Here is a 26,212-nt window from a genome sequence, read left to right on the forward strand (position 1 = left end):
ACTATAACATGTAGTATGAAAGTAAACAGAGTAGAGAAAAAACAAAGAGTTTAGAAAGTGGATAAGACTGAATGAAATATTAAAGTATCATTTCTTAAGTTTATGTTGTGACCCACCCAGCTTTTGATAACACAACTTTTTTTTTTTCAGTGTTTTTGTTCCTTGTAACTACACATGATTGCATCATACATTTTACAACTTACTCTTTCAATTTATTAATTCAACAAAACATTAATTTTTACTGAATATCATTTAATTAAAAAATTAAAAAAAACCTGAGCAAACTTTATTACTGTTTTTTTTTTAAACTAATTTTTTTTAACTCTTTTTTTTTTCTATTTTGAATAAGTACACAGATATGTACATTGTTGTAAAATTTCATGTGTCAATACTTTTCTCCTTTAGCATAATTCTTCTAGATAACTTTATGGAGAATGAGTCTCTAACTTTTTCAGAAAATGGAAGTCCTGGATAAAATGGCTACTAATAATTGAAAAGTAAATTTAACTTAAAAGTGCTACCCCTACCCTACTGACCGTAGAATACTCCCTACTTTTTAGAAATGTACATGTTTGTACCATTTCTCTTTCTCTCTCATTTTCCAAATCGAAATCTACAACGCTTGGCGAAATTTAAGTGTAAATTTACTTTTATATAAAGGGGAAAAAAAGATGATTCTGATTTATTTTATTTACTTTTTCTATTTAGTCCTCTTTTCGTGGGATTAGAAGTAGCAAGTTTCGTCATGTGTTTGGATGTGCATCGAAGAAAGACAAGTGTTATGACTGTGTAAAAATCACAAAAAATGCCCATGATAGTTCATTCTGTGCCGTGAATCCTAAATTTATTGCTATAGCTACTGAAAGTGCTGGAGGTGGATCCTTCCTTGTGATACCTGTTGAAAAGGTACGTATAATTTCTGTACTTTTTAGGCTACTTCGCTCAATGATTCTATTTTTTAAGGCATACAATATCAATTTAGACTATACTTGTTAAACATTTTTGTTTCCAAGGATGATTTGTATGCTTAATGCAGTTTACTCTTTTTATCTGCATTGTTTTGGGGTAAAAGTTGCAGAAATTGCAGTTTTATTTTATTATTTTCTTTTTTGTTTCTGGATACGTTTTACTCAAGCTCTATGTATATAAAAATCTGTGTGTGATGCTTTGCTGCAATGAATTGGAATCTGCTGTAAATGGGAATCAAGTTAAGAAATGCAGTAAAATCCAGCTTTAATGAACTTCAACCCCCTAATTTTATCAATGGTACAAGAATCTTGTTCTAATGAGATTGCATTGTAATCCAGTCAGAGTGAAAAAAGAGAAATTTAAAATTGAAAATAATGTGATGACTTAAACTAGAGAAACAATAGGTGTTTCATTAGTTTTCTCAATAAAAGGAACTCAAAAGATATTGCACTGACATGGTTGCAATTCAAGCTTTTTACCTGCCCATGGAACCAAGGGCGCCCATATTGGGGGGCAAGCGGGGGCTCAAGCCCCCCCCCCCTTAGAAATTAGAACTTCCTTGTGTTTAGTATTTTTTTCTTTGCTAAAATGTAAAAATATTTCTTCTCCAGCCATTAATGAATAAGTAATTAAAAATGTCCAATTTTAATGACTCTAATCTGTCCTGAAATTGGTTTTCATGGGGAAAATATCATGCTAAACCATGGTTAAAATATCTGAGCCCCCCCCTTACAATTTTGCATATGGGCGCCCATGGATGGAACTAATATAGTATTGATAAAGAACAAAATATTTTTGTTTAGAAATGAAAATGCTACATAAAAGTTTATACAAAATTGAAGAATCAGCAAAATATGAAATTGAAGCTTTCTTATTTATTGAAATTATTCTTATATCTATTGAATCACGAACAGTGTAGATAAAGATAAATACTAGTTAAAATTGCCATTACAGTAAAGGCAACATTTCCGAAATAGCATCCCTTACGAATTTGAAGATTCTTTTATTTAGAAAATTAATTTTTAAATTAGTACTTTTGTTAAAATATTTTTAGTTATTGGTAATTATTAATCTTGATTATAGCCTTATAAAAAGGAAATTCTTAAATTATTTCATTTTAAAAAGTTCTATTACTTTAATTTTTATGTTAATGACACTTATATTTCAAAAAATACTATTTTTTGGCTTCTGCAATGGAAAATAGTTTTTTTTTTTTTTTTTTAAATTCAACTTTGTTAAAATACAAATAAATAGAATTTCAGGGTTACTTCAAGTAACTAAAAACATTAATACTACATTTTGCAACTTTTTTTTTTACTCAGGCGGCTCTTTTTGCATTGTTTTCAAAAATTTTAGACTACTCTTGCAACTTTTTTACAGAACTTTTTCTGTTGACGAATAGGCTGATGTAATTTATACCATCGGGGGGGGGGGGGGGGGGGGGGTAAAGAGTGAGCGTCCCAGCCTTTGCATGCACCAAACACATTTTCCCTCTCCCCTACCAAGTATTGATTATGTGACTTACTTTGATCTGACTCTGAGGTGCAGATTTAACGATTGCTGTTCACTTAAAAATCTTTTGTTTTATTATCCTACATTTTTTCAAAAAATGTCCTACATTTTATGCATTGTTTGAATCCTGCAGTAAAAGCAAAAAAAAAAAGGAATGTGCAGTGTATTTGAAATTGTATAATCATTACAGACAGGCAGGGTTGATGTTTGCGCTGGAAGAGTAACAGGTCACCATGGGCCAGTGCTGGATTTGCAGTGGAATCCCTTTAACGATAATATCATTGCATCAAGCTCAGATGATTGCACAGTAAGTATTCTTAAATAGATTGTTTTAAGTTCCGTCATTTATTTCATTTTCCTGTATGTATATTTAGTAAAGATTCGAATATTTTACAAGTTGCCACTCATTTGATATGTTTGAAGTGTTGTTACCAAATAGTCACTTACACATATTTGATTACTTTTTAGAATTACATAAGTGTTAAATTTAAATATTACAGTAAAAATTTTGATTAACATTCATCAATGTAAAACCATCTTAAAGGTCTGCGTTCCTTTATCAGGTCTTTTTCATTTCATGTAATTCACTTCTCTCAAAGCTTTTTTGAGCAATCACGGTTGCTTATTGTTCTTACTTAACTGTTTTTGGCGTTCCTATGATTTTATTTTCCCACCAGCACCCTTTGCAGCATCACCGTCGACCGATGCTGCACCTCTAGCAAAAACCGTCTCCAGGTTTCGTCAATATCCTACACTTACACACATACATGCACGCACATATACATATATACACCTACACAAACAAACACACACAAACACACACACAACCACCCACCCACACACTCATGCCTGCACACAGACACAAACACACATGCCTACACACAAACACACAGACTTCCTACACACAGACACACATACCCCCTACACACAGACACACATACCCCCTACATACAAACACACTCGTGATTGCAAAAAACATAATTTGAATTCAAGATGACAAAATTCAAATTAATTTTTTTTTAAAGATTTAACTGATTTTACTTTTTTCTTATTCTGTTCCCAAAAATCTTTACTAATAATAAAGCGGAAAGTCTCTCTGTCTGGATGTCTGTGACGTGCATAGCACCTAGACCGTTTGGTCGATTTTCATGAAATTTGGCACAAAATTAGTTTGTAGCATGGGAGTGTGCAATTTTTCGAAAATTCGATTTTATTCTTTTTCTATTTCAATTTTAAGAAAATTTTCCGGAGCAAAATTATCATAAGATGGGCGAGTAAATTGCGAAATTATCATGACGTGGAATGGGAGAGCGAATGAACATAGCCAATTAGCGAGATATTCGTCATCCATTGTTTGTAAATATACAGGCAAACCGAATGACCTTTTAATTTTCAACTACAGGCAAAGCCGTGCGGGTACCACTAGTTCAAAATAAAACAGAAAAAAAAAATTGGGGGGCATTTTTTCTTGAAAACCAGAGCTTAATTTTGTGGATGATGCCTTTGAGACTCACATTGTGAAATACTGCCTGATTGCTTTAAGTAAATCATAATGAAAAGTGCTATGAGTTTTGCTACAGATATTTTCATATCTTTCTTTTCTTTACTTGCACTATTATTTATTTTTGTTTAAATACAGAACCTTTTTATCAATGGTTTTGAAATAAAAACAAAACCTTGAATATTTGGATCATAACAATTTGGTTTAAAGATGGCAAACATGGTCCTTGATTTTAATGAAACATATTCATGTTCATACCTATTTATTTATATTCATATAAGCATTTAAAGAAGGTATACAAAATATTTTTTAACGGATCCTAAATAGTTTAGGTTTTTACAACCAGGTCAAAAAAATTTCGAACATAAAGGGCAAATAGTTTTTAAATTGATATTTTAATTTTTGATCCAGTAATTTATTGGATCAAGAATTTCAGAATTTATTATCAATTCTAAAAGCTTTAAACTGAAGTATACAGTTGTTTTACTACCGTAAGTCTAAAAAATAGGCTTTATGTTATGTAGCTAGTAATATGCATTTAAGCGGTTGTATATGTGTTGTTCATGAATGATAACCCAACGAATAAACATAATTGATCAAAAGAACATTAAAAAAAATGCATTCTTTTGATAGATGATGTTTATTTTATATAGTTCTATCTTCCTCTTTTAATTTCTCCATTAAAACCTTTTAGCCAAAAGACATAAGTTTTTTGGTATTACTTTCATTTTACACATTCAAAATAATTTTGTGTTTTAATTTCACGTTCAAAATGTACTGTATTCAGCGATTGTTATTGATTTAATTTTTTTGAAAACCAATTTTACAAAATTTTGACAACACCTCAATTTTATTTATTTTTATCAAATAAAATTTAAATTTGTGCCATGCAGGATCAAACCCAACTTTTGAAACGGAAAACAAATATCTTACCACTTGATTACTCGTAATCTATTGCTTAATACATACCTAAATAAAATATTTTTTCGTTAAATTTGTATTGGTATATTTTCTAACTGTGATTGATAATAAGTTATTTTCCTTAATAAAAAAAAAAATTAATGAAACATTTTCAATGTACGTCAGTAATCTCGCATAGATATCACTTACAACTTTTTAAATAAACAAAGTAGTTCAACAATGTGTGATAAATGGATCATTACAATGAATAACACTGCCCATCTCTTAGAAAATCTCCCTATCCTCTTTCCCCAACTCTTCTAAAAAATTTCTTAAATCATATTGAACTCAACAAATATGATTGTTTATTTGTGAGAATGTTAATCCTTAGTCTCTTGTAATTAAAGTATTCTATTTTAAATTTTCTGAATGTTTACTTTTGAATTGTGAGAAAAAATTGAAGAGAACTTTGATCTCTTTTTCATATTTTCAATGGTATGTATAGCTCTCAGTCTTTGATATTATTGCTCTTCATTTGTTTCCATTATGACATAAGTTGAGATGTTTTTTATAACAGTTCACTGTTTGTTAATTTCTTTGCATGTGCTTTAAATTTTCAGATGAATCAAAAAAGAGAAGTTTCAATATTTTCCCCGAAATTTTCTAAGTGAATCGGCTAATCTAATTTTGCATTATACAACATACTTGCCAACTTTTACGGATTATCCGTAAAATTTACGGATATTCTCAGAATTTTACTGATTACGGATTGATATGATGTTTTTACGGAAATCTAATCTCAAATGCGCAATCAAAGAAGGGGAAGGGGAATTCTGTCGCTTATCTCCAACGGCGACGATCTGCATCGTGTGTGTCATGCGCTGCATCCCGACGTCACGGAATAGGCGTGGCTAACGGCTGGCAGCAGCTTGTGATTGGTTTGAATTGCAGACCGTACAGCCGGTTCCCTATACAGGCAAGACAAGAAAAGTTTTCTACCATTGCGAAAAAAAACTACTTCGCATATACCTCAAAATAGAGAAGAAGAAGAAGAAGAAGAAGAAGAAGAAAAAACTACTTCTACTTCTGACTTTCCGACCGCGTGTTGGTTCGTTGTGTGTTGTTTGCATGGTTGTTAGTTATTTTTGACCTTTTGCTAATATATGGAAAATTCTACTTAATTTGTTATTATCAAGAACATGAGTGCTAAATCGGATAAAAGTTACCATCAGACTTTTAAGGAAGAGTATAGTAAAGAATTTCTGTCGATTAAAAAATCGAATAAAGGTGAAAAATTTGCCTTTTGCGATGTATGCAGAAGTGATTTCAACATTGCACATGGAGGAAGAAATGATGTAATGTCGTTGTACAGTTTGTAAACAATTAAATCCCTGTTTTCCCCATGCATAATTGGTGTCTTTTAATAATTCTTACTTTCAAAGAACTTCACAAAAAATAAATAAGTAACTAAAATAACTAAAAAATATATAAAATTGAAAGAGGATATTTAAAACAATCTAGAAGAAAAACATGTTTAAAAGGTTTTTGCATTCTGCAGAAAGTGCACTGCACATAAATGAAAAGTATGTCAATTGAAAAAAGAATCATTCAACATCAAAATATTAAATTTTTGGTGGTAAGTATTACAAAAAGCTATTCTAGTTATCCATTTATTGCTACTTATTTAACATGTGTTAAGTTGGACAATGAAACTTTTTTGGTATTGCATTTTTCATTTTTTATCACTTTGCATGAATTTTTTTTCCTAATAAAATTCATGCAGGGGGATTAAAGGGAAAATATTTTAAGTAAATTCTTGTATAAACATATAATGCAGAATAGTGTTGGACATTTCCACTATCATACAAAGGTAAAACTTATGTATTTAACACAGATTAAAATTGCTTCATCATTGTTTCGAGGAGGTATGTTGTTCACGGAAAAGTTTTACTGATGCGCATTTTCAAAAGTTGGCAAGTATGATACAATATCGCTTGTTTTTCACGCCTTTTTGAGGAAAATATTTCTTTGATATTAAAATGTTTTAATGTTGACATATTTCTTGATTTTTGAAAAACATTTCTTTGTGGCAATTTTACTATTTGATGAATTTTGAATACAAAAATTCTATTGAATTATTTTTCCTGGTTTATTTTCTTAGTTTAGTAATTATTATTGTAGTGGAGTAATTTATCATCTTCACTTATCCCCTTTTAAATTTATAAAATGGAGTAAAATGTTGTTTACTTATAACAAAATCTTAATCATTATATTCAGTACTTTTTCCTTCAGATTATTATGTTAAAAATATATTTTCATATGTGTCCTTTATTTGAAATCATTGTTCTTATAGATCAAAGTGTGGTATATCCCAGATGGTGGACTTAAAAAAGCCAATATGAATCAACCTGTTTTAGAACTTACTGGGCACAAGCGACGTGTTGGTTACATTGTGTGGCATCCTACAGCTGAGAACATATTATTTAGTGTTGGTTTTGATTACATGGTAAGTAAAAGCATTGATGTTCTCATTTGCTATTAGTGCTAACTTTCTCTTTATCTTAACAAAAATATTAACAATAAAAAAATTTAAAAAAAAAACACTATATTTACTGATATTTAGACATTTTTCAATTGTACATTGCTCTTGGAAAAGAACTAATGTTTTCTGTGAGATAAGATTTCCTTGTGAAAATACCTCTCTCCCCCACTCCCAACCCCAATAATGAAGCTTTAAAAAAGTTCCAAAACTTGCAGTTTATTTTCAGAAATGTGTGGTGTATTATTTTGGTGAATACTGATCACTGCATTTATCAAACAAGAGATCTATTTACATAAATTCCAAAAAAAAAAAAAAAAAACATGCAGTATAGTTTTAAACAAATGAAATGGCTTATCAGAAGCAATCATTTGCCCCCAGTTAATATCAGGAAAAGGTTTATTCTTTGAAGTGACGCATGGAAGGAAAGGTTTTGTGGGTGAAAACACCCCCAGAGGCCTTGGTTTTATTTTATAACTAATCCTATTACAGTAGTTCATACCTGGGCTGCAGAATTGGTGTCGGGCTGATTTTGGATTAAAGGCAGGGTTGTAAGAGTTTGGGCCAGTGGTGGTTTCAACCGTGGATAAAACTGGTTTAAACCAGCTGGGATAAAATCAGTTTCATCCAGTTTTGGCCACTTAGATAATTATTAAATTTTAAATGAAAATCAAATAATAATTTATTAAAAAGAAATGCAAAACAAACCATAATCAATCATCTTTCATTATTTATCTAAATAGTGTGTTTTACAGTTTGTAGAAATTACAGCATGGTTAGAAGATAAGGTTTACATGAAAAATATGCAGTAACATTAAAAAAATAAATGAGTGAAACATTGTAAGTTGAATAGATAGATTTTAACTCTCACACACAAATGTAAAGTATTTGAAAGTATTTCAAGTAATTTTGAAGAATAAATGAGAGAAAAAAAAAAGCTTCTTTTAGAAACATATATAGACATTTTTTAAAAAACAAAATTAAAGGTACAGAAAGGAAACACTTATGAAAATTAAAATGCAACACTACTGAAAAGTTACTATATTTATGTTACAGGCTGTTTTGTATTCCTTATGTCTTTTGTTTTAGTTGTGAGCAATTTCAGTTATTAATTTTGAAGAAAGTTGAAATTTGTTCACTACTATTGTTATAAAGTAAATTACTTCACTATTATATTTAATTGACTAAAATTACTGTGCTTAATTAAAAAACTTCCAACTAACAGATTTATTAGTTGCAAAACACACATCTCTCACATACATACAAATTAGAAATGTATTTTCATGTAATTTAGTTTTGGCCAGTTCTATGGTGGTTAAATCTAGTTTTGGCCGGTTTTAGCCAGTGGCCTGGATAAAATCAGTTTTGTCCGGCCAAAACTACAACACGGATTAAAGGAGTCAAAGTCTCATTTTCCCTCCAAGTCCGAAACTCTTCCAGTGCTTGCGGAGACGGAGGGGGGGGGATTTTGGGGTTAAAGAGTCGGAGTTCCTAAAATTTCCAAGACCAGAGTCTGCTTTTCTCCCTCTGACTCCGCAGCCCTGGTAAGGACTGCTTTGACCAAAAGCCCCCTCCAGAAGAAGTTTCTGGCTGTGCTAGTGATTCTTTGTTATAGGATCTAAACTAAATAGACATCATCCTAGTTTGAATTTTATTTTGTAACTGGAGTTAAATGACAAAAACTAGAAAGCTAGTTAAAAACTGAATTTTTTTCATGGTATGAAATGAAGGATTAGTATACAATGTCAAATGTTAGTACATTGATTACTGCAACATAATACATTAATGTTATAGCTTTTTATATTTCAAACAATTATTGCTGTACTTGGATTCACTTTTCAGATCTTAGTTTGGAATATTGGGGAAGGAATTCTAGAGAATAGCATTATTTGTCATCCAGATACAATACACTCTTTATCATTTAATCGGGATGGAAGCTTAATTGCTACCACTTGCAAAGACAAGAAACTTCGAGTTATCGATGCTAGAAACGGTGTTGTTTTGCAAGTAAGTTTTGGTTTTATCTTCAATTTTGCATTTTTATACCTTTTATAAGATTCTTTAGTATAAATTTAAAGAGTCAATATGTACAACTTAGCTTTATTTGTAACTTATTGACAGTGCTGTATGATATTGAAATTTAAAATGTCTACAATGATAATTTATTGTTAGGGCCATTCTGTCTGATGCAAAAAATCAGTAATCCCAGTTCAGCAGATGTTGTGTACTGTACAGAGAGATTTCTAGAGTTCTTTTCAAGGCGTGAAACAACTCCTTGACATTTTGAAAGAGTGAAAATCTGGAAGCAGTAAAAACCATAATAATTGATTAGTTCTGTAACTAGTTCCTAACTCTAAGATATAATGGAACATAGCAGGGAAAGACTTTGAGAGGAGTTTCTGATTTTTAAACATAAAATATGCTTGTAGATGTAGAGACATTTAAAATATCTGCGCTAGTGTATATTAACGATTAAATTAGATTCTAATCACTGAAACAAAATTATGTCATCAAAATGACATAAAATGACAAACAAAATGGCATGCAAAATGACAAATGCTTGTAGATGTAGAGGCATTTAAAATATCTGTGCTAGTGTATATTAACGATTAAATTAGATTCTAATCACTGAAACAAAATTATGTCATCAAAATGACATAAAATGACAAACAAAATGACAGGCAAAATGACAAATGCTTATAGATGTAGAGACATTTAAAATATCTGCGCTAGTGTATATTAACGATTAAATTAGATTCTAATCACTGAAACAAAATTATGTCATCAAAATGTCAGCGTGCGAGGTCACAGTTTGCTCAGGTAAAGTCTTATCTCCATTACTGCAAAAATGATTTTGCAGATCTGATTTTAAAAACCTGAATTGAAAAAAGCCTAGTTGGACATCTCCATTAAAACTTAAATTAGTAAGTAAATCTTTCTTTTTTTGAAATCAAGTATTCTCTTTCTCCTTAATTTTAAAGGAGTTACGTTAACCTTATTTAACTAAGTATTTAAATCTTTTTCGCACATACTATACAAGTCATGCAATATTTGCCAGGAGCTAATCAGGAGATGATCCGAATTTAAAGCTACAAAATAGAAACATTATTTTGGTCAGTAGTTGTTAGTACATAGTTTTTATATTTTGTTGTATTTCTTTTCTTTTGCTTACCTAATCAGCTTAAAATTTTCCCTACAAGAGTGTTGTTCAAAAATTGCTTGGCAAATTATTGTTTTAGTTCCAAAGTTTTGTTTTTATAAATATTAACTAATTTATTTGCAGGAAGGTGTTTGTCATCAAGGTTCCAAAGCCTCAAAAGTTGTATTTTTAGGTGATACAGGACGCCTTTTCACTACTGGCTTCTCTCGTTTTAGTGATAGACAGTGGGCGGTTTGGTCACAAGTTAGTATATATTTTTTGAGTTTTACTTATTTTAACATAGCTTACACTTTCCACTTTTCACTCCAGGGTCCCCTGTACCTACCACCAAGGGCGCTCATACGCATATTTTTGTCCATGCAAACCGATTTCAAGACAGATTAGAGTCATTAAAATACAGTCGGACCTCCATATATCGAAGTAGCAAATTGCCGGAAAAAATTTCGATATATAGAAATTTCGATATATAGAAATTTCGATATATAGAAACAATCTTATTTTATCCTAAAAATCTCCTAAAACACTAAAATTAAAGCTAATTTCAGTGTATGAAACCTAGTTTCTAATTTATACGAGCATTAAATGAAAGTTATTAATTAAAAAAAAAAACAGAAATTACATTTTTGCGCCTTCATACATCTTTATTCTTCGGCAATTCAACTTGATTCGCAACATTAGGGGATTTTCGTTTTGAGAAAGTAATTGAGAGAAAAGTAAAAAATCAATCTACTTAACTTGAATGATTTTCACTTAAGCTAAAAAGACTAGGAATGATGATCAACAGGCAATAGGGATAACTTGAAACTGATTTTACTGTAGTACTGATTGCAACTAAGATATTTGAAATAAGCTTGAGGGAATTTAAGAACTCCAGAACAAAACAAAGACCTATTTATACACCCCTCAACCCCAGATTCCTTATGAGTTTCGTAGCAACCTTTAATGAACATAATTTTCTCCCCTAACCTTTATTTTTCATGAGATAAACAGTCTAAAGTGAAAAAAAAATCCACTAGTGTCTTGAAAAAAAATCGATATATAGAGAGTTTTTCGATATATAGAAAATTTTGATATGTGGAAGTTCAATATATGGAGGTTCGACTGTATTTCATTTTTAATAACTTATTCATTAATGGCTGGCGAATAAATGTTTTTACATTTTTGCAAAGAAAAAAGTATCAAAAGCAAGAAAGTTCTAATTTCAAAGGGGGGGGGGGCTCTTGCCCCCCTATATGGGCGCTTTTGCCTACCACTATTTGGTTCATCCAGTTGGATGGGACCCTGAAGGCAGCTCTTGATTTTTTAATCCAGACTGGAAGCTAAGCACTGCCAGGGGTATTGTTTCATTTGAAGGACTTTAACCAATAGCATATTTAACATCCCCTAGTCACCAGTAATGAGGACGGTGGATCCTCGACTAGCTAGGATAGAGCCAAGGACCCTCTGGTCACAAGTCCCATGCCTTACCGATCAGGCCACCAGGGCAACATAGCATACAGAAATAAAGGGTGTCCCAAAATTAACGCAAGATTTGAATTTGCCACCATTTTTTCCATAAATTGTTGGCAGCCATGAAAAAAGAACAATTTGACAGTTGAGAGTTTAGGGTTAGTAAAAATGGGGTGTTGTTGTACCATACAGCTAGAGAGAGTGAAACATTTCAATTACTGCATCAGGCATTTCCTGGTCGCGTACTCACTCATTTCGGTCATCAGAATTGGCACCCTAGATCGTGTGATTTAGCATTTTTAAATTTCTTCTTATGGGTTTATTTGAATTCAAAGGTCTATGTCAACAAGCCCACAACCACCCGTGCATTACCGTGTTGCGATACCGAGCGCCAATAACAGTAACTGCTTGACCAGCCTCAACTTTCATTATTTTTGAAACAATTGTTCAATAATGAAAGCGCGTTATTGTATCGTATAACGCTCCATTTTTGATTACCCTAAACTCTAAGCTGTCAAATTGTTCTTTTTTCAGGGTTGCCAACCATTTATTGCAAAAATGGCGGCAAATTCAAATCTTGCGTTAATTTTGGGACACCCTTTACAACTACAAATTACATGACAAGAAATTTGCTCAAGTCCCAACTTGGCTGATTATTGTGTAGCAATACCCAATGACATTCAACTGTCCCGTTGGAAGTATTTTCCCTGCTGCATGTAACCATGGCTTCTTATAAATTCTAACATTTACAATGCCATTGAAATAGTAAGTTTTTCTTCCTTCAAGATCTTAGAATTTAACTTAGAGCAATAAATTTTACCCCCCTAAATGCTTCCAGTCTTCTTCATCCTTGTCACAGATTGATTATCATCATCGATGTAACTTCGTGTTCATGCTCATTTAGTTTTAGATCTGAAAACTGTGCTTTAATGAAATGATTTTTAATTGTTTCAGATCTGTCTTGATTCCATGTTAAGGAAATCATATTGATTGCCTGAAGTATACTTATCTTTTTATTGACCCTTTTCTGTTGTGATACTTTGAAGTACCCATTGAATTAATTTCCTAGTAACACTCACTTTTCTAGATCTAGATTATTTTCCATTTCCCCTCATGATGAAGTATCCTTAATTCCTTGACAGCAGCTTGAATCTGCAAATATTTTACTACATTCAGTTTCTATGTTCTTCTATTTAATTTCTCTTTTATTATCCATCATAGTTACTTGGGCTTTGAAAAACAAAACAAGTAGAACATTTCTCTATTTTTTTTTATTTATTTATTTTTATTTTTTAATTAACTGAACACATTTTGCTCAGTTAGTCTTATCTCAATAACTGCTAACATTTAATTTTCAACTTGGAACTCAACAAATAACTGCAGCTTTGATTTTAGAGATCTGAATTTAAGACAGTTTAGGTGGACATTCATTGAAACTTGTGTTTGTAAGTAAATCAATTTTTAATAAAATGTACTATTGTAACGAGTGTAAAAGCTCTCCTTGCTTTTGTACTTTAAATATTTAAATCTTTTTCACAAATACTGTCCAAGTCGTATAATCTTTCTCAGGTGTTCATCTTTTTCTCTGTAAATGATCTGAATTTTAAGGTACTTAGATATTGGAAATAGTATTTCTGCAAAACTGTATTTTAAAACATAACTGTCTTTTTATTTATCTCTATTTCAAAAGATTTTTTTCTTGATTAAAGTAATTTGTATTTTAATTATCTCAAATTTCCTTTTTAGCATAATCTTGAATCACCTTTAAAGATCGAAAACATAGATTCTTCTTCTGGTGTTTTGTTTCCATTTTATGACCATGATACAAAAATGGTTTATGTAGCTGGAAAGGTAAATTTATGATATCTCTAATACATAACCTCTTATACTAATAGAAGAGGGTGGCCTCTTAAGTATATATTGTTCACATACATATATCAGGCTGTGTTCCAGCAAGTGTTACTAAACCTACATGAAACATTTAATGAACTATCACAGGGGTTTCCAAACTTTTCAAGGGGATATTTTGATAATTGGGAATCTGGCGCGGTCGTCTCATTTTTTGGCGTAGATAATTTAACTGTGGTAACCCTGCTGATTTATAGTAACCCTATGTGAGTAGGTGTTTTGGTTCTCTTTATTTAGATTTGCAACGAAAAATACCTCTCGCGCAGGCACTGGAGCGAAAAACTGACGCCAATGATGAAAGATCGCCAGATTCCCAATTATCAAAATCTTCCCCTTTTCAAAGTTCAAAATCCTTTGAGCAATTACAATTTTCTCGCTGCACCCTAATTATTTATCTCTATTATATATCTATATTTATCTATCCATACATATGTATATATTTACTTATTTATTTGTGCATAAATCAAACTGGTTATGCGTATGTAGAGATAAATAATAAATTCATGTTTATATATTTGTATTTGTATGAATCATGTTTATATATTTGTACGAATTTACAGAAAATACCTGAAATTATGTAGAAACAGGGTTGCAACTTATGTTTTTAATGAAATCAAAACTATTTAAGGTTCAAAATTGCATTTTATGTTATGTTTTTATTAAAGTTAAATATATGAAACAAGGTGAAACTTTGATGAGAAACCCTTACCTTTTTTTTAAATTAAATTAATAAAGAATATTTCATATTGTGGAACTCCTTGACTAGTGCATTTGATAAAAATTACTAAGGACTTATTTCATGGTGCCAATAATACGGTTAAATAAATGCATTGTAGAAGTCAGTTGAACAATATTAATTTGAGAGCCTCACAGCAGAAAATTTTGTAGTGCTTTTACAGTCAACAGACCTGCAAATGATGACTGTAAATGTTCTGTGGGACATATGAGGAATGAGGGTAATGTGAATTCTTGATTTGTACTGATACATATGTAGACTGACGTAATATATATATACATTGCATATTGTATAAGTAGTTAGTACAAGTCTTATAATTATTTAATGAACTAACATTTTCTAACTATGCACTAAAGAAAGCAGAAATTACATCCCTCTATTATAAACTTTTATTTAAACAAGGACATTTGTGCCGATTTTCCATTCTTGTCAGCTGCTTCAAATGTTGAAATTTTGGGCATGCTGCTGATCAATACCTTACTAATGCAAGTTAAGTGCTTTGTCCTTGTAGTTTATCTTTTGCATTTCAGATACTTAGAAAATGATGTATGTTTTTTTCCCCCCTAATTTTATTCATGTTTGTTGTTTGAAGTTTAACTTATGAAAAAAATTCTCATAGGGTGATGGAAATATTCGTTACTATGAGATAGTCAACGAGTCTCCTTGGTGCCATTATCTGAACCAGTTTCTCACTGGTTTTCCTCAGAGAGGTCTAGGGTTCATGCCAAAACGTGGCCTTGATGTTTTGCGCTGTGAAGTGTTCCGCTTTTACAAACTTCATGCAGTAAAACCCCTATGTGAACCAATTTCCATGATTGTGCCTAGAAAAGTAAGTGAGCTAGTTTGTTATATATAAATTTGTTACTGCAATTTAAAAATTTAAATCACTGATAACAATCATTCGTTACAATGTTGCCTTAAAACATGGTTGAAATTCTTCCAAATGGAGCAAAATCATAACTACCATAACAAAAAAATAAATAAATAAAAATAATAAAAATGAATAAAATTTAAAAGGAAAAAAAAAAGAAGAAATACACTTGACCTTTTTGAGGTAAAAAATATAATACTCTGTATATAAATATAATATTCTATAATTTCTAATTATATACTGGGCAGTAATATTTTATGGGGTATAATAAGATATTTTGGTGTACAGAAGAGAGAATCTTAATAAGAATTGTGTTCATTACAAAAGTTTAAAAATAACTATGAGAAATTTCTCTGTATGAAATGAACTATTTATATACAAATACAAAAAATTTAAATTTTGTTTGATGGATTAAATATTTTACCGTTATTGACAATTCTTTTAATCATTCCTAATAACTTTTTCAACCTTTTAATTATTTATTTTTTAAATTAACTATGTTTTGTCTTTTAACATAGTATTGCATTTCAGAAAATAGTTTTTTACGTGGTTGGGTAGAGTTTCAGATAGACAATGTTTTAAAGTAATCATTACAAGCTATGCCGGTATTAATGTCGCCTGTCAGTGTTACAAATGATTAAGTAATCATCACAAACATTCCTTCGCAGTTAATTATTTTTAGACTTTTTTGGTCATTTATCTTTTACCTGGACATGAAGTAAATACGCTGGAACACTGGGGTTTTGTCTGAAAACCGGGACTGTCCAAGTTTGGCAATCCTAATTATATGTATAGCTATGGACTTAGTATTACTACAGTGGTTTCTTAGTATGATTATTGAAAAATTAGTATAATAGATGCAGAACAATAGCCCTTAAAATTCTTCTCTGTGTGTGTTGTGTGGCCTTTTGCCTAAGAGCCTAACTTAATATGACATTTCACTACAGGAAGATTCTCCACCATTTGTTAAGTATATTCGATCGTTTAATAACTTTGATGGTATTAATGAAATTCAAATTAAAACACTAAGTATTTCTTTATGTTTTTTATAACCCTCAACTTGCTTTCAAATTTATTTTTCTGTATTTCTTTTTATTAAGTCTGAACAATTCCAAGAGGATCTTTTTCCTGACACTGCAGCTCCAACGCCTGCTCTTACTGCCAGGGAATGGCTTAGTGGAAAAAACAGAAATCCCATACTTATTTCTTTAAAGGTATTTCATATAAATGTGTTTACTCTTTCAGTGATTTGGAAATGTAGGAAAAAACAAATGCATACTTTTTTAATGATCTTATTGTTTTTGTGCATAATATCAACTTAATATGTGCATAAGTTTTTTATTGCTGATTTTATTCTTAATGGACCAGAAAAGAATGTTTCCCAAATGTGCAAAAATGTGCTTTAAAGTCTTAGTGCTTTAACAGGTTTAGTTTCTGTTCTACTCCATAGAAAAGTTTTGTTAATTTCCCTTTTATCATGATTATATATTTTACTCATTTGATTAGCTTGATTCTATGTAAGATCTATCTGAATATAAATGAGGACAGAGCAGGGTTGGGATTTTAGTTATTAAATTTAAAAAGAAAATGTGATGCCATTTCATACCTGCCAACTCTTCCGGATTTCCGGGAAGTTTTATGGATTTTCCTGTCCTTTTCCGTTATTCCGGCTATGAGCAAAATCTTCAGGATTTTTCACGTTTTGTAGGAAAAATATTGTATCTCGCTTATTTTGGCGCTAACGATACTTTTGTGGAATGCAGCACCGCGTTTTAGGCCAAGTAGCCAAGGAAAGGTTGCCGTAGGAGAATGGCACGAAAAGAAGTAAGGCAAGATTGTGACGTCACTGAGTGATGCAGCGCATGACTTCATCGAGATCCAATCAAAGCAAGCGTGGCGGCGGGCAACTAGGGGCAACTTTCGGCGCCGATTATCTTCTCGTTCTATCAGTTCGAGTTGTGTTTGCTTTCTTCTTTTTTAAAGATGAATATGAGTAAAAGTTATTTCCAAACTTTTGAAGAAAGCAATACAAGTAATATTTACTAAACGAAAGTAAGTTCAATTGATATGAAATTCATAACTAATATCATTTTGTTAAATGTAAAAAGGGTAGGTGTCCCCTGTTTGATTTTATTTTGCATTAAAATCTTGTGGATAAAAATTAAAAAATCTTCCGGATTTTTTTCTCAGAGGTTGGCAGATATGCCATTTTTTTTTCAACTTCATAATTCTCAATATATTTTATTTTTCAGACTGGTGCTGGTGCTAGAACTAATAAGCCAGTTTTATACAAACCGGAGAGGCAATGCCTAATGACTGCAGACAGGAACAATGAACAAAAGTTTATATTCATATCTGAAGGAAATAAAGTAGACTACAGGGAAGTGTTGAAAATGAATGGGAACAATAATGTCCTGAAAGAGACATTATCACTTGACAAGTAAGTCATAAGATTAAAGTAAGGCAACACAACGTTAGAGAAGCACAAATTTGTAAATTACAGCAGACACGTGTTTCGGTGTTACAGGGAACGCAGCTTTTGTCGGATGTCTTTTCATCCATAAGCTCATTATTTTTTGCGTTGAAAAAGGCATTCCCTGTAACGCCGAAACACGTGTCTGCTGTAATTTACAAATTTGTGCTTCTCTAACGTTGTGTTGTCTTACTTTACTGTTCAGCACAAAGGTATTTATTTATCTTAAGTCATAAGATAAATAAATACCTTTGTGCTGAACAGTTTTTTGTGCTGAGCAGAAGCTTTTTATTGGTTCTTCCAACTCTGAATCCAAAACAACTGTAAGGGAAGAAGGGACTTGAGTCAACTACTATCAACAAAAAGAAAAGAGACCACTTAAATGTTTTATGTGTGTTTTTTGAACTCGGTTTAATAATGTCGTTCAATATTGCAAATGGATTACATCTGAAAGCGCTTCGATAATTTATTACATTGTTTTGTTTTCTCTCAACTAAAATGCATAGTTGGAAATAAAAATGCATTTTCAATAAATTATTTTTAGAATATTTGTTCATTTTGTTTTCTGATTATTGTTATTCTTGTAGGAATTGTTGGTTCCTCCACATATATCTTCCATAAAATTACTTGTGTGTATTTTAATTAAACTATCTTTTATTTTATTTTATCTATGTATTTATTTATTTTTTTTGGGGGGGGGGGGGGGAGCAGCTTTTTGGAGAAAAGGCTAAGTGGTTAGGTTAAACTATTAGTGCACTTTTCTGTAATTAAACTGAAATTCTTTTTGGCAAATCATTCATCATTCTAATAGGGATTCTTACTACACAGACAGCTCTTACATCTTGGATTAAATCATTTGTACTTTTTTTAGTTTTTTCCTCCTCCAACAACAGGTGTATTTTATTTGTTATAACCTGCTTTGCTTTTTAAGAGTTATTTTTATTTTCCATATTTAGTAGGTGTTTTCTTGGATTGTCATGGGAATATACATCATTGACGCCAATTTTTTCCACCGCTCAGTGGTATATCGTGATTTTTTCTTGAAATCCTTTTTTTTTTAAATCTTTTTTTTAAGGAAATTTTTGCATTTTTGTAGCAGTTTAAATTTTACAAAGAATTAAATTTTGATTTAAAATATTTTCTTTTAAAGCAAAATAACTTCAGATTAAAAGAAACTCTCAAATTATTAGAACATTTTGCACAAACTCTTGATAACAATAGTTTGATCAAACAATGTTTCATTGTACTTTTAATATTGTTCTTTAAAATTAACTTTTTAATTTAATTAAAATTTTCATAATTTCTACAACATATAACTAAAACATATTTGTTTCATAATATGGTAAAGCCTAGCATGTGTTTCCCCAAAATTTGTATGTCTTGTTTTAGATTTCAATTCTTTTGCATCCTAAAAGAGTTTTGACTTATTTTTGACATTCTAGATTTTTTAAATTTATGCTATCTTGAAATTTTTTGTTTTCATTTCAATAAATTCTTTTTTTTAACTCTATATTTTGAGTACATATGTTTGAAAAAATACTAAGTTTTAAACAACTATGCACATTTTTTTTTTTAAATTATTATTTTGTTTTCAAAGTAACTTAGTAAATATTTTCAAAAGTTCTTTAATTGTATATTTTTAAAATTCATACAAGAATGAATATCCTACTATATTGATGAAAAAATCTATTTATGTCATGGTAGTATCTAAGTAATGTAACTAAATGTTAATGTATTGAATACTTATCATTTACATATGAATGTAATATTGCCATTTCACGAAAAAGTCAACCCTTTGTCCCACATGTGATGGTTCATATATTTCATTAAAAAATAATGATTTTAAAGGGTAATGACGAAATGTTTTGCTTAGGAACTCACACATAAGTTTGTAATTTGTTAAGCAGAAAATATTTGTTTGTTAATATTTTAAAGTATTTTTAATGAAATATGTGAGGCGTCACGTGTAGGACAAAATGACCGTTTTCCATAGAATGGCCCAATATATACAGTTAAAAATTTTGGCTTTTAATTCAGTGAAAAGAATTCAGTATTTTTTTTTTAAATAAGCAATGTGGACAATTTACTAAATCAATTTCTTAAATATTTTTATTTGGTTCCTTAACATTTTTTTTAGACTCCTTTAAAAGACCTTTAAAACTCCTTAATTTTTACTTTAAAAAATGAGTATGTTACCTGTAAAACCAATTCGGTAATTTCTTATTTACTTTATTATGTATTTAAAAAAGAAACTTGATTGCTCCTCGGCATACTTCATATAAGCAGTATCAAAATGAAAAGTGATCTTAACATGTCATTTTTGTTTTCAGTGTTAATCACAACATTATGGTACAGACAAATTCAAAGAAATTCCCTTGGTCTGAAGAGTTATCGCCTCCTGCTAATGATGCAAAGGCTGATATTGTCTCCCACCACACGCTTCCGGTGGCGACATATGTCACTATACAAGATAATGATAGCTCCAGTGAACATGAAACAGATTCATATCAAGAAATGCTGAACAATAAAGACGTAAGAATTTCTTTTTGGTTTTTAAAGCATAGTAATAAAAGTGTTTTGTCGTTTTTGTATGCATTCTGATTGGATGGAAACAAATCTGTTTTGTTGATTGTATGTAATGATATGCTGTTTTTAGACATATTGTTTTTTTCTTTAAAAAATACTTTAGTTTCTAGTGCAATTTTATTAAAATTTTTTGTTTAGCAAGCAGTAGGTCACTGCTTGCTTATAGTATCTATCTTTTTGCATATATATATATACATAGGACATTATTGTGATGATGAGTTGTAATCAGGGCTTACTTTCTGACAAAAAAAAAAGTGCTAGAAACCTATATTCTTCAGAACATATACTTAAACTAAACAGTCTGAATTCTGACAAACAGGGGGGGGGGGGGAACGAAACGCAGAAACACTAATTTACTGTGAGCTCACCATAGTATGTATCAATACAGTCATTTGTATCATTTAATTGGTAGAATCAGCCCAAAAGTACCGAGTAGTAAGAGACACATTCTTGCTGATCATATCTATTACAAAGTAATAACAAACAACTTTTTACAAATAATACAAATGATGTTTTTGCTTCTAGGTCATCCATCTTCTCTCAGTAGTCTAGCTTTATCATTACTGTGCCTTTATTAAATGCATCTGTTTTTTAGAAACCAGTTTCTAAACATTTAGATCCAAATTTGTTGTATTGTTTTTCATCTTGCTTTTCGATTTGAAGCATTTAGACAAAACAATAGGCCACTTGAATCAGGTTCGCAGGCAGACTGGGCACCACTGTTTTAAGCAATGGATTGTTCAACATTTACACTAACACAACTGGATGTCATTTCAACTGATATACATAGTGCAATTGCTCTTTCAGTGGTGCTTAGCTCACATTACCAGCGTTATTTACCGCAGTCCAACTTTCTTCACACTGCCCAGCTGCATGTATGCATTCGCGAAGGTTAAGGTACCTGATCCTAGTCAATTTCCTGATTGGTCTTTCACTCCTCTCTGCCTTTTTTGTTCTGCTAGTGTAGTGATTTTTCAACTTTGTCCTTAACACTAGAATTACGCCGATCTTCGAGTACCTAGAAATAAGGCATGGATCATTTTGACCCTCTGAGAAGAAATTGGCATATTTCCCTGCATAATGTTATATAATTGTAAAAATTAGTTAAAAAAAACACATTTATAATGTATACAGTTTATTTAAAGAATATAGACATTTTAATTTAAAAAATGAGGTATTTTAAAAGGGTTTAAAATGGCCTTAAAATAATGAGCACTGTTTTAGTTGGCATTTCAGAAACTAGTGGCTAATGCTCCCTTTTATGTTCAAAAACATTATGAATGCTACAAATTCTTGCAATGATATGTTCCTAGAGGCATTTTTCTGTTTCTGATCTGTTTCAGCATCAGCAAATGTATTTAGATTTCTTTTTTTCTTAAACGGGGGTCAAAATGACACCTCCCCACGTTTCTAGGTATAACCCTATAGTTCGGGTTTTTAAAAAAGTTGTATTTTCTTGAAAGCGTTACAGAAAGATGATTTAGGAAAAGTCAAGGAAAGGTTAAGCTTTTTCTGAAAATTTTGAGGAGCAGTTAGCAAGAAAAAGTGCTTGGGGTCAAAACGACCCCTTCCGTAATTCTCCTACAGTGAAACCTGTGTAAGTTGACCACTTGCGGTGCAGTACTTTAGTGGTTAACTTACAAGCGGTTTGTTATATGATTCTCAGCCAAATTTGGTGCGAATTGGTTATACAGGTTTTTGCATTATATAGATCATTTCACAAATTTTGAAACTAATATTCAGAATATATCTATATATTAGCACTTCAGAATGAGTTTTATCTGCAATGAGTGTTAAAGCACCATTATTACAATTAGTTATTCACAAATAAATATGTTTCACAATCAAAATCCTGCACTTCTGCTAGCTTCATGGTTTGCATGACAGCTGCATTTTCAAGAGTCATCTGGTATTTTCTTTTTACTATGTCAATTTAAAAGCTTTGAAATGAGATGGAAGAACTTTCAAAATTTAATTTCCTAACAATTTTTATTTTTGCAAATCAAAACAGAGGGATTTTTTAATCTTCAAAACCTATTGTTTACTTCCGAAAAGTAGTGCGGTTTATAGAGAATTGCGTTATACAGGTTGGCGTTGTAACGGTCTTCTACTGTATATGTACTCAACATAATGATACTGTTGACTGTATTACTATAATGGTGCAACAAATCAATCCCTGAATTATTTATCACTATCAGTTTTCAGATTTTTTTTACTTTGCATGCTGTGCCATTACTGATTTAAAGCCATAAATTTTTTATACATTTTTTTAGTTGCTGGAGAATTGTAAAAAATTATCTACTCAAGTCAAGGAGCTGAAAAAGAAGTTGCTATCAAAGGATGAGAAAATTAAGGAATTGGAAGAACAAGTGCACCGATTGACTCTTAATAACCAAAAAATCTCAATTTAGTTCCGTGGTGTTTTCATGCTTATCCAAAACTTTGTTAATTACTGCAGTATTTTTTCAAACATTTTCTCTTTAATAAGCACAGTTTTGTCTAAAAAGTTCTAATTATTTAATTTTTATGCACCAATTTGTTATGATTTAAGAATTATTAACAATTTGTACATTAAATGTACTAAAAACCTAAAAGTAGATCTGATATTTGTTAAACTAATAAAATTAACTGTTAGTGATTAGTTTTGACTAGAAAGAATTCTAGCGACTTATGCCAATTCTGGCTTATTTTTTTATACCTATAACTATTTGCTTTTTATATTTATTTTTTTTCAAATGTACATTTCATTGTGCTAAATTTTATTAAACTATAAAGCTTTATTGTTGAAGTTAATCTTTAAAAATTGTCTGGATTTTTTCTTATCTCATTCGGTGTGACCAAATGCTGAGAAAAACTGAAGGAAACACTCTATGTGCTATTAAATCTTTTGACCAAAGTTAATTTTTAAATCTATATGTGCATAAACTCTCATTAATGTGAATGAATATTTTCAATCATTCTTCTGATGATTTTTTTTTTAATTTTTATTCTTTTAATTTTATTTAACCTTTTTTTTTTTAAATCATTTTCATAAGCATTGCCATAGTTGACAAATAAGCTTTTTATTTGCATTTTAATATATTTTATATTTCAAGTTTTCACTTAAGGCCTTAAAATAATTTTATAGTTACCTGTTATTTTGTTTATGTTAAAAACAGGAGCTGAACATAATGAGAACATAGAATTGCTTGCTACCCTTCATATTAAATCGTTCAGTTTCTCTTTCATAATTTAAAAAAAGGAGGGCAAATAACTTTCATTGGAAATGAATCCAATATTTTTAGCAGATAATTACATGGTAGCTATTTAATATCATCTTGTGGATGTTTTTTTTTTTCATTAAATTATTTTCTTTTCATTTAGTTCAAAAAGAAAAAAAAATCAAATTTGACCATTTGAAAACAATTGAACTAAAAGAAAAAGAAAAAGCAGTTGAAAGAACAATCTTTTAACCGGAAACTATCAATTTTAAAGCTCTCCCAGGATCCAAATAAGTTACAATCGTGTTAATTAGTGAGAGTCATTTGCATGTGCAATCATGATCTACCCTAATGCATGTCACACTTACATATCCAGTGTGACAACATTCTTTAGAAATGATATGCAGGAAGTAATGTTATTTAATTTATTTACTTTTACTATATGTACTATATGTACAAACTTCATTGAGTGCAAGTTTTAGAATGGCAGCTTTACGATCTAGTAAGTAATTGAAATCTATAAGTCTTTTTCCCTCTCAAAGCTGAGAGTAAAAGGTTAGAAATGGCATTTTTCTTGAGATTTAAAATGTGTTGTATGGTTACGTTTTTCAATGATGCCATTTTGATAAATTAAATATCTAATCTAATTACATATTTCATTTAATGACTGAGAATAATGTGCATTCTATTAATATAACAAAATGCTTCACCGGCCTTCGTGAAGGAAGTAGAAATAAAAGAAAATCAATTTTTGTACTTTCTACATATTCAAATATTTTGTTTCAAATAATGCTTCAATTCACGTACGTTTTATAAGCTTAAAATTCTGACTTTTAAAAATTAAAAATAAAAAGTTTCTAAACTAATCAGTATATGAATAATAAAAAGTAGAATCATTCTAGACCAATAACTTAGCAATTCAATGTTTCTCATAATTTAATGAATGTTGAACAATTTTCAGTGGCGGCTCGTGCCTTGAAAAAGTGAGGGGGCCCGATCATGGGTACACTTGCCCCCCCCCCCCCCTTCGGTTTTTAAAAAGAAAAAAAATTTAAAAAAAATACGATTTTTAAATATTTTAACTTTCTTAAAATAAATATTTGTGTTAAATAGGAAAAATTAAATTTATTTTTAACTCTATTTTGTCATTATAGTACGCTAATTAATTGAAGACAAACAGTCAAGAAAAGAGTAAACTGTCGAACCTTGTGCAAATGAAGGCTTCTTTTTTTATTGTATGTTGTTTATTTTACAACATAGCCTGATGATTCAAGCTATGTGAAATTAACAGCATACAGGCAGGGTAACGGTCTCTGCGAATCCTGCTGTAAATATTGAGGTTCAATGCGTTGGTATTGAGAGAGAAAACAGAACAGATAATCCACGGCAGCGTATAATCCGTACCTCGTTACTTTTACACTTTTTTAACACATAATCCGCGGATTATGCGCAGGAAAAGACTACAATCCTTTTTTTTTAATTTCAAACACGTATGCACAAAAAGGGGGGGGGGGGGGTAAATAAATATATTGTCTGAAAATAGTGAGGGGGCCCAGGCACCCTCCGCCCCCTCCCACGAGCCGCCACTGACTATTTTCAAATGACGTTTTCATGAGCATTTTTACTGTTCATAAATCAGATGCAAAAGGCTTTTTGTTCATTTAAATATCGTGTATTATCTACACATACCTTTCCCAAATGACAATTGCTTCTGTTGGCTAGTTACAATAACTGAGCTTACTTATATTTTAAAGTTTGTTTCTATATTTTGTGGGCTCTTATTATCATTATTGTTAGAACGATAGTTGAACCTTTATCCGGTGGAAACGCTGCTTAAGGCTGCTCATATTCACTGGCATTTCACTTGAAAGTCTTAGCAAAGTAAACACTTATAAGATTCATGTTATTAACATTGCACAGATGTAGGCAATACAATTGATCAACCCTACATTTTTACATTGCTTATTTTCAGCACTTCTGAGTACTAATGTAAAATCTTGAATAAAATATAAAATGTTGTGTGGTTCAAATGACATGAAAGTTTTCTTTTTCTTCTTTTTAATGATATTTCTGTTTTTATTGTGTGAACTAAGCCTTTTAAAATAATGTTTAACTGCATTTATAGTGAGAGCATTTCAGATTTTGTAACATTTCAACTAGCTAGTATGTTCGTTTTTTGTTTTTTGTTTTGTTTGTTTTATATGAGTAAAATGTTGACTAAGTTTTTTGAGCATCAGTTTTGGAAATTTAGTTTAAGATAGTAATTGTACTGTAAAATAACTGTTAGTATTAAAATCTTTTGGACTTTTACAGCATAAAGCTTCAATCATGTACCTATATCAAGCTTTTTGTATACATGAAATTTATATTTAAAAATATTATAATACATATTTGTTTTGTTGATAGAG

At 30.7% G+C, this 26,212-nt stretch overlaps 1 protein-coding gene across 1 annotated transcript in view; it reads left to right on the top strand.

Annotated features, from left to right (window-relative positions):
* Positions 1-23,344, top strand: part of LOC129222392 (coronin-2B-like) — a 30,559-nt gene extending 7,215 nt beyond the window's left edge. Inside the window, exons 2-12 of the mRNA XM_054856894.1 lie at positions 709-906; positions 2,672-2,788; positions 7,236-7,388; positions 9,264-9,428; positions 10,705-10,824; positions 13,777-13,881; positions 15,294-15,503; positions 16,646-16,759; positions 17,798-17,985; positions 20,349-20,550; positions 22,878-23,344. Of these exons, the coding sequence (XP_054712869.1) occupies positions 709-906; positions 2,672-2,788; positions 7,236-7,388; positions 9,264-9,428; positions 10,705-10,824; positions 13,777-13,881; positions 15,294-15,503; positions 16,646-16,759; positions 17,798-17,985; positions 20,349-20,550; positions 22,878-23,015 (1,710 nt within the window). The 3' untranslated portion in view covers positions 23,016-23,344. The remainder of the gene's footprint in view (positions 1-708; positions 907-2,671; positions 2,789-7,235; positions 7,389-9,263; positions 9,429-10,704; positions 10,825-13,776; positions 13,882-15,293; positions 15,504-16,645; positions 16,760-17,797; positions 17,986-20,348; positions 20,551-22,877) is intronic.
* The last annotated feature ends 2,868 nt before the right edge of the window (positions 23,345-26,212 follow it).

The sequence above is a fragment of the Uloborus diversus genome, chromosome 5, assembly GCF_026930045.1.
Source record: "Uloborus diversus isolate 005 chromosome 5, Udiv.v.3.1, whole genome shotgun sequence".
Taxonomy (NCBI): Eukaryota; Metazoa; Arthropoda; class Arachnida; order Araneae; family Uloboridae; genus Uloborus; species Uloborus diversus.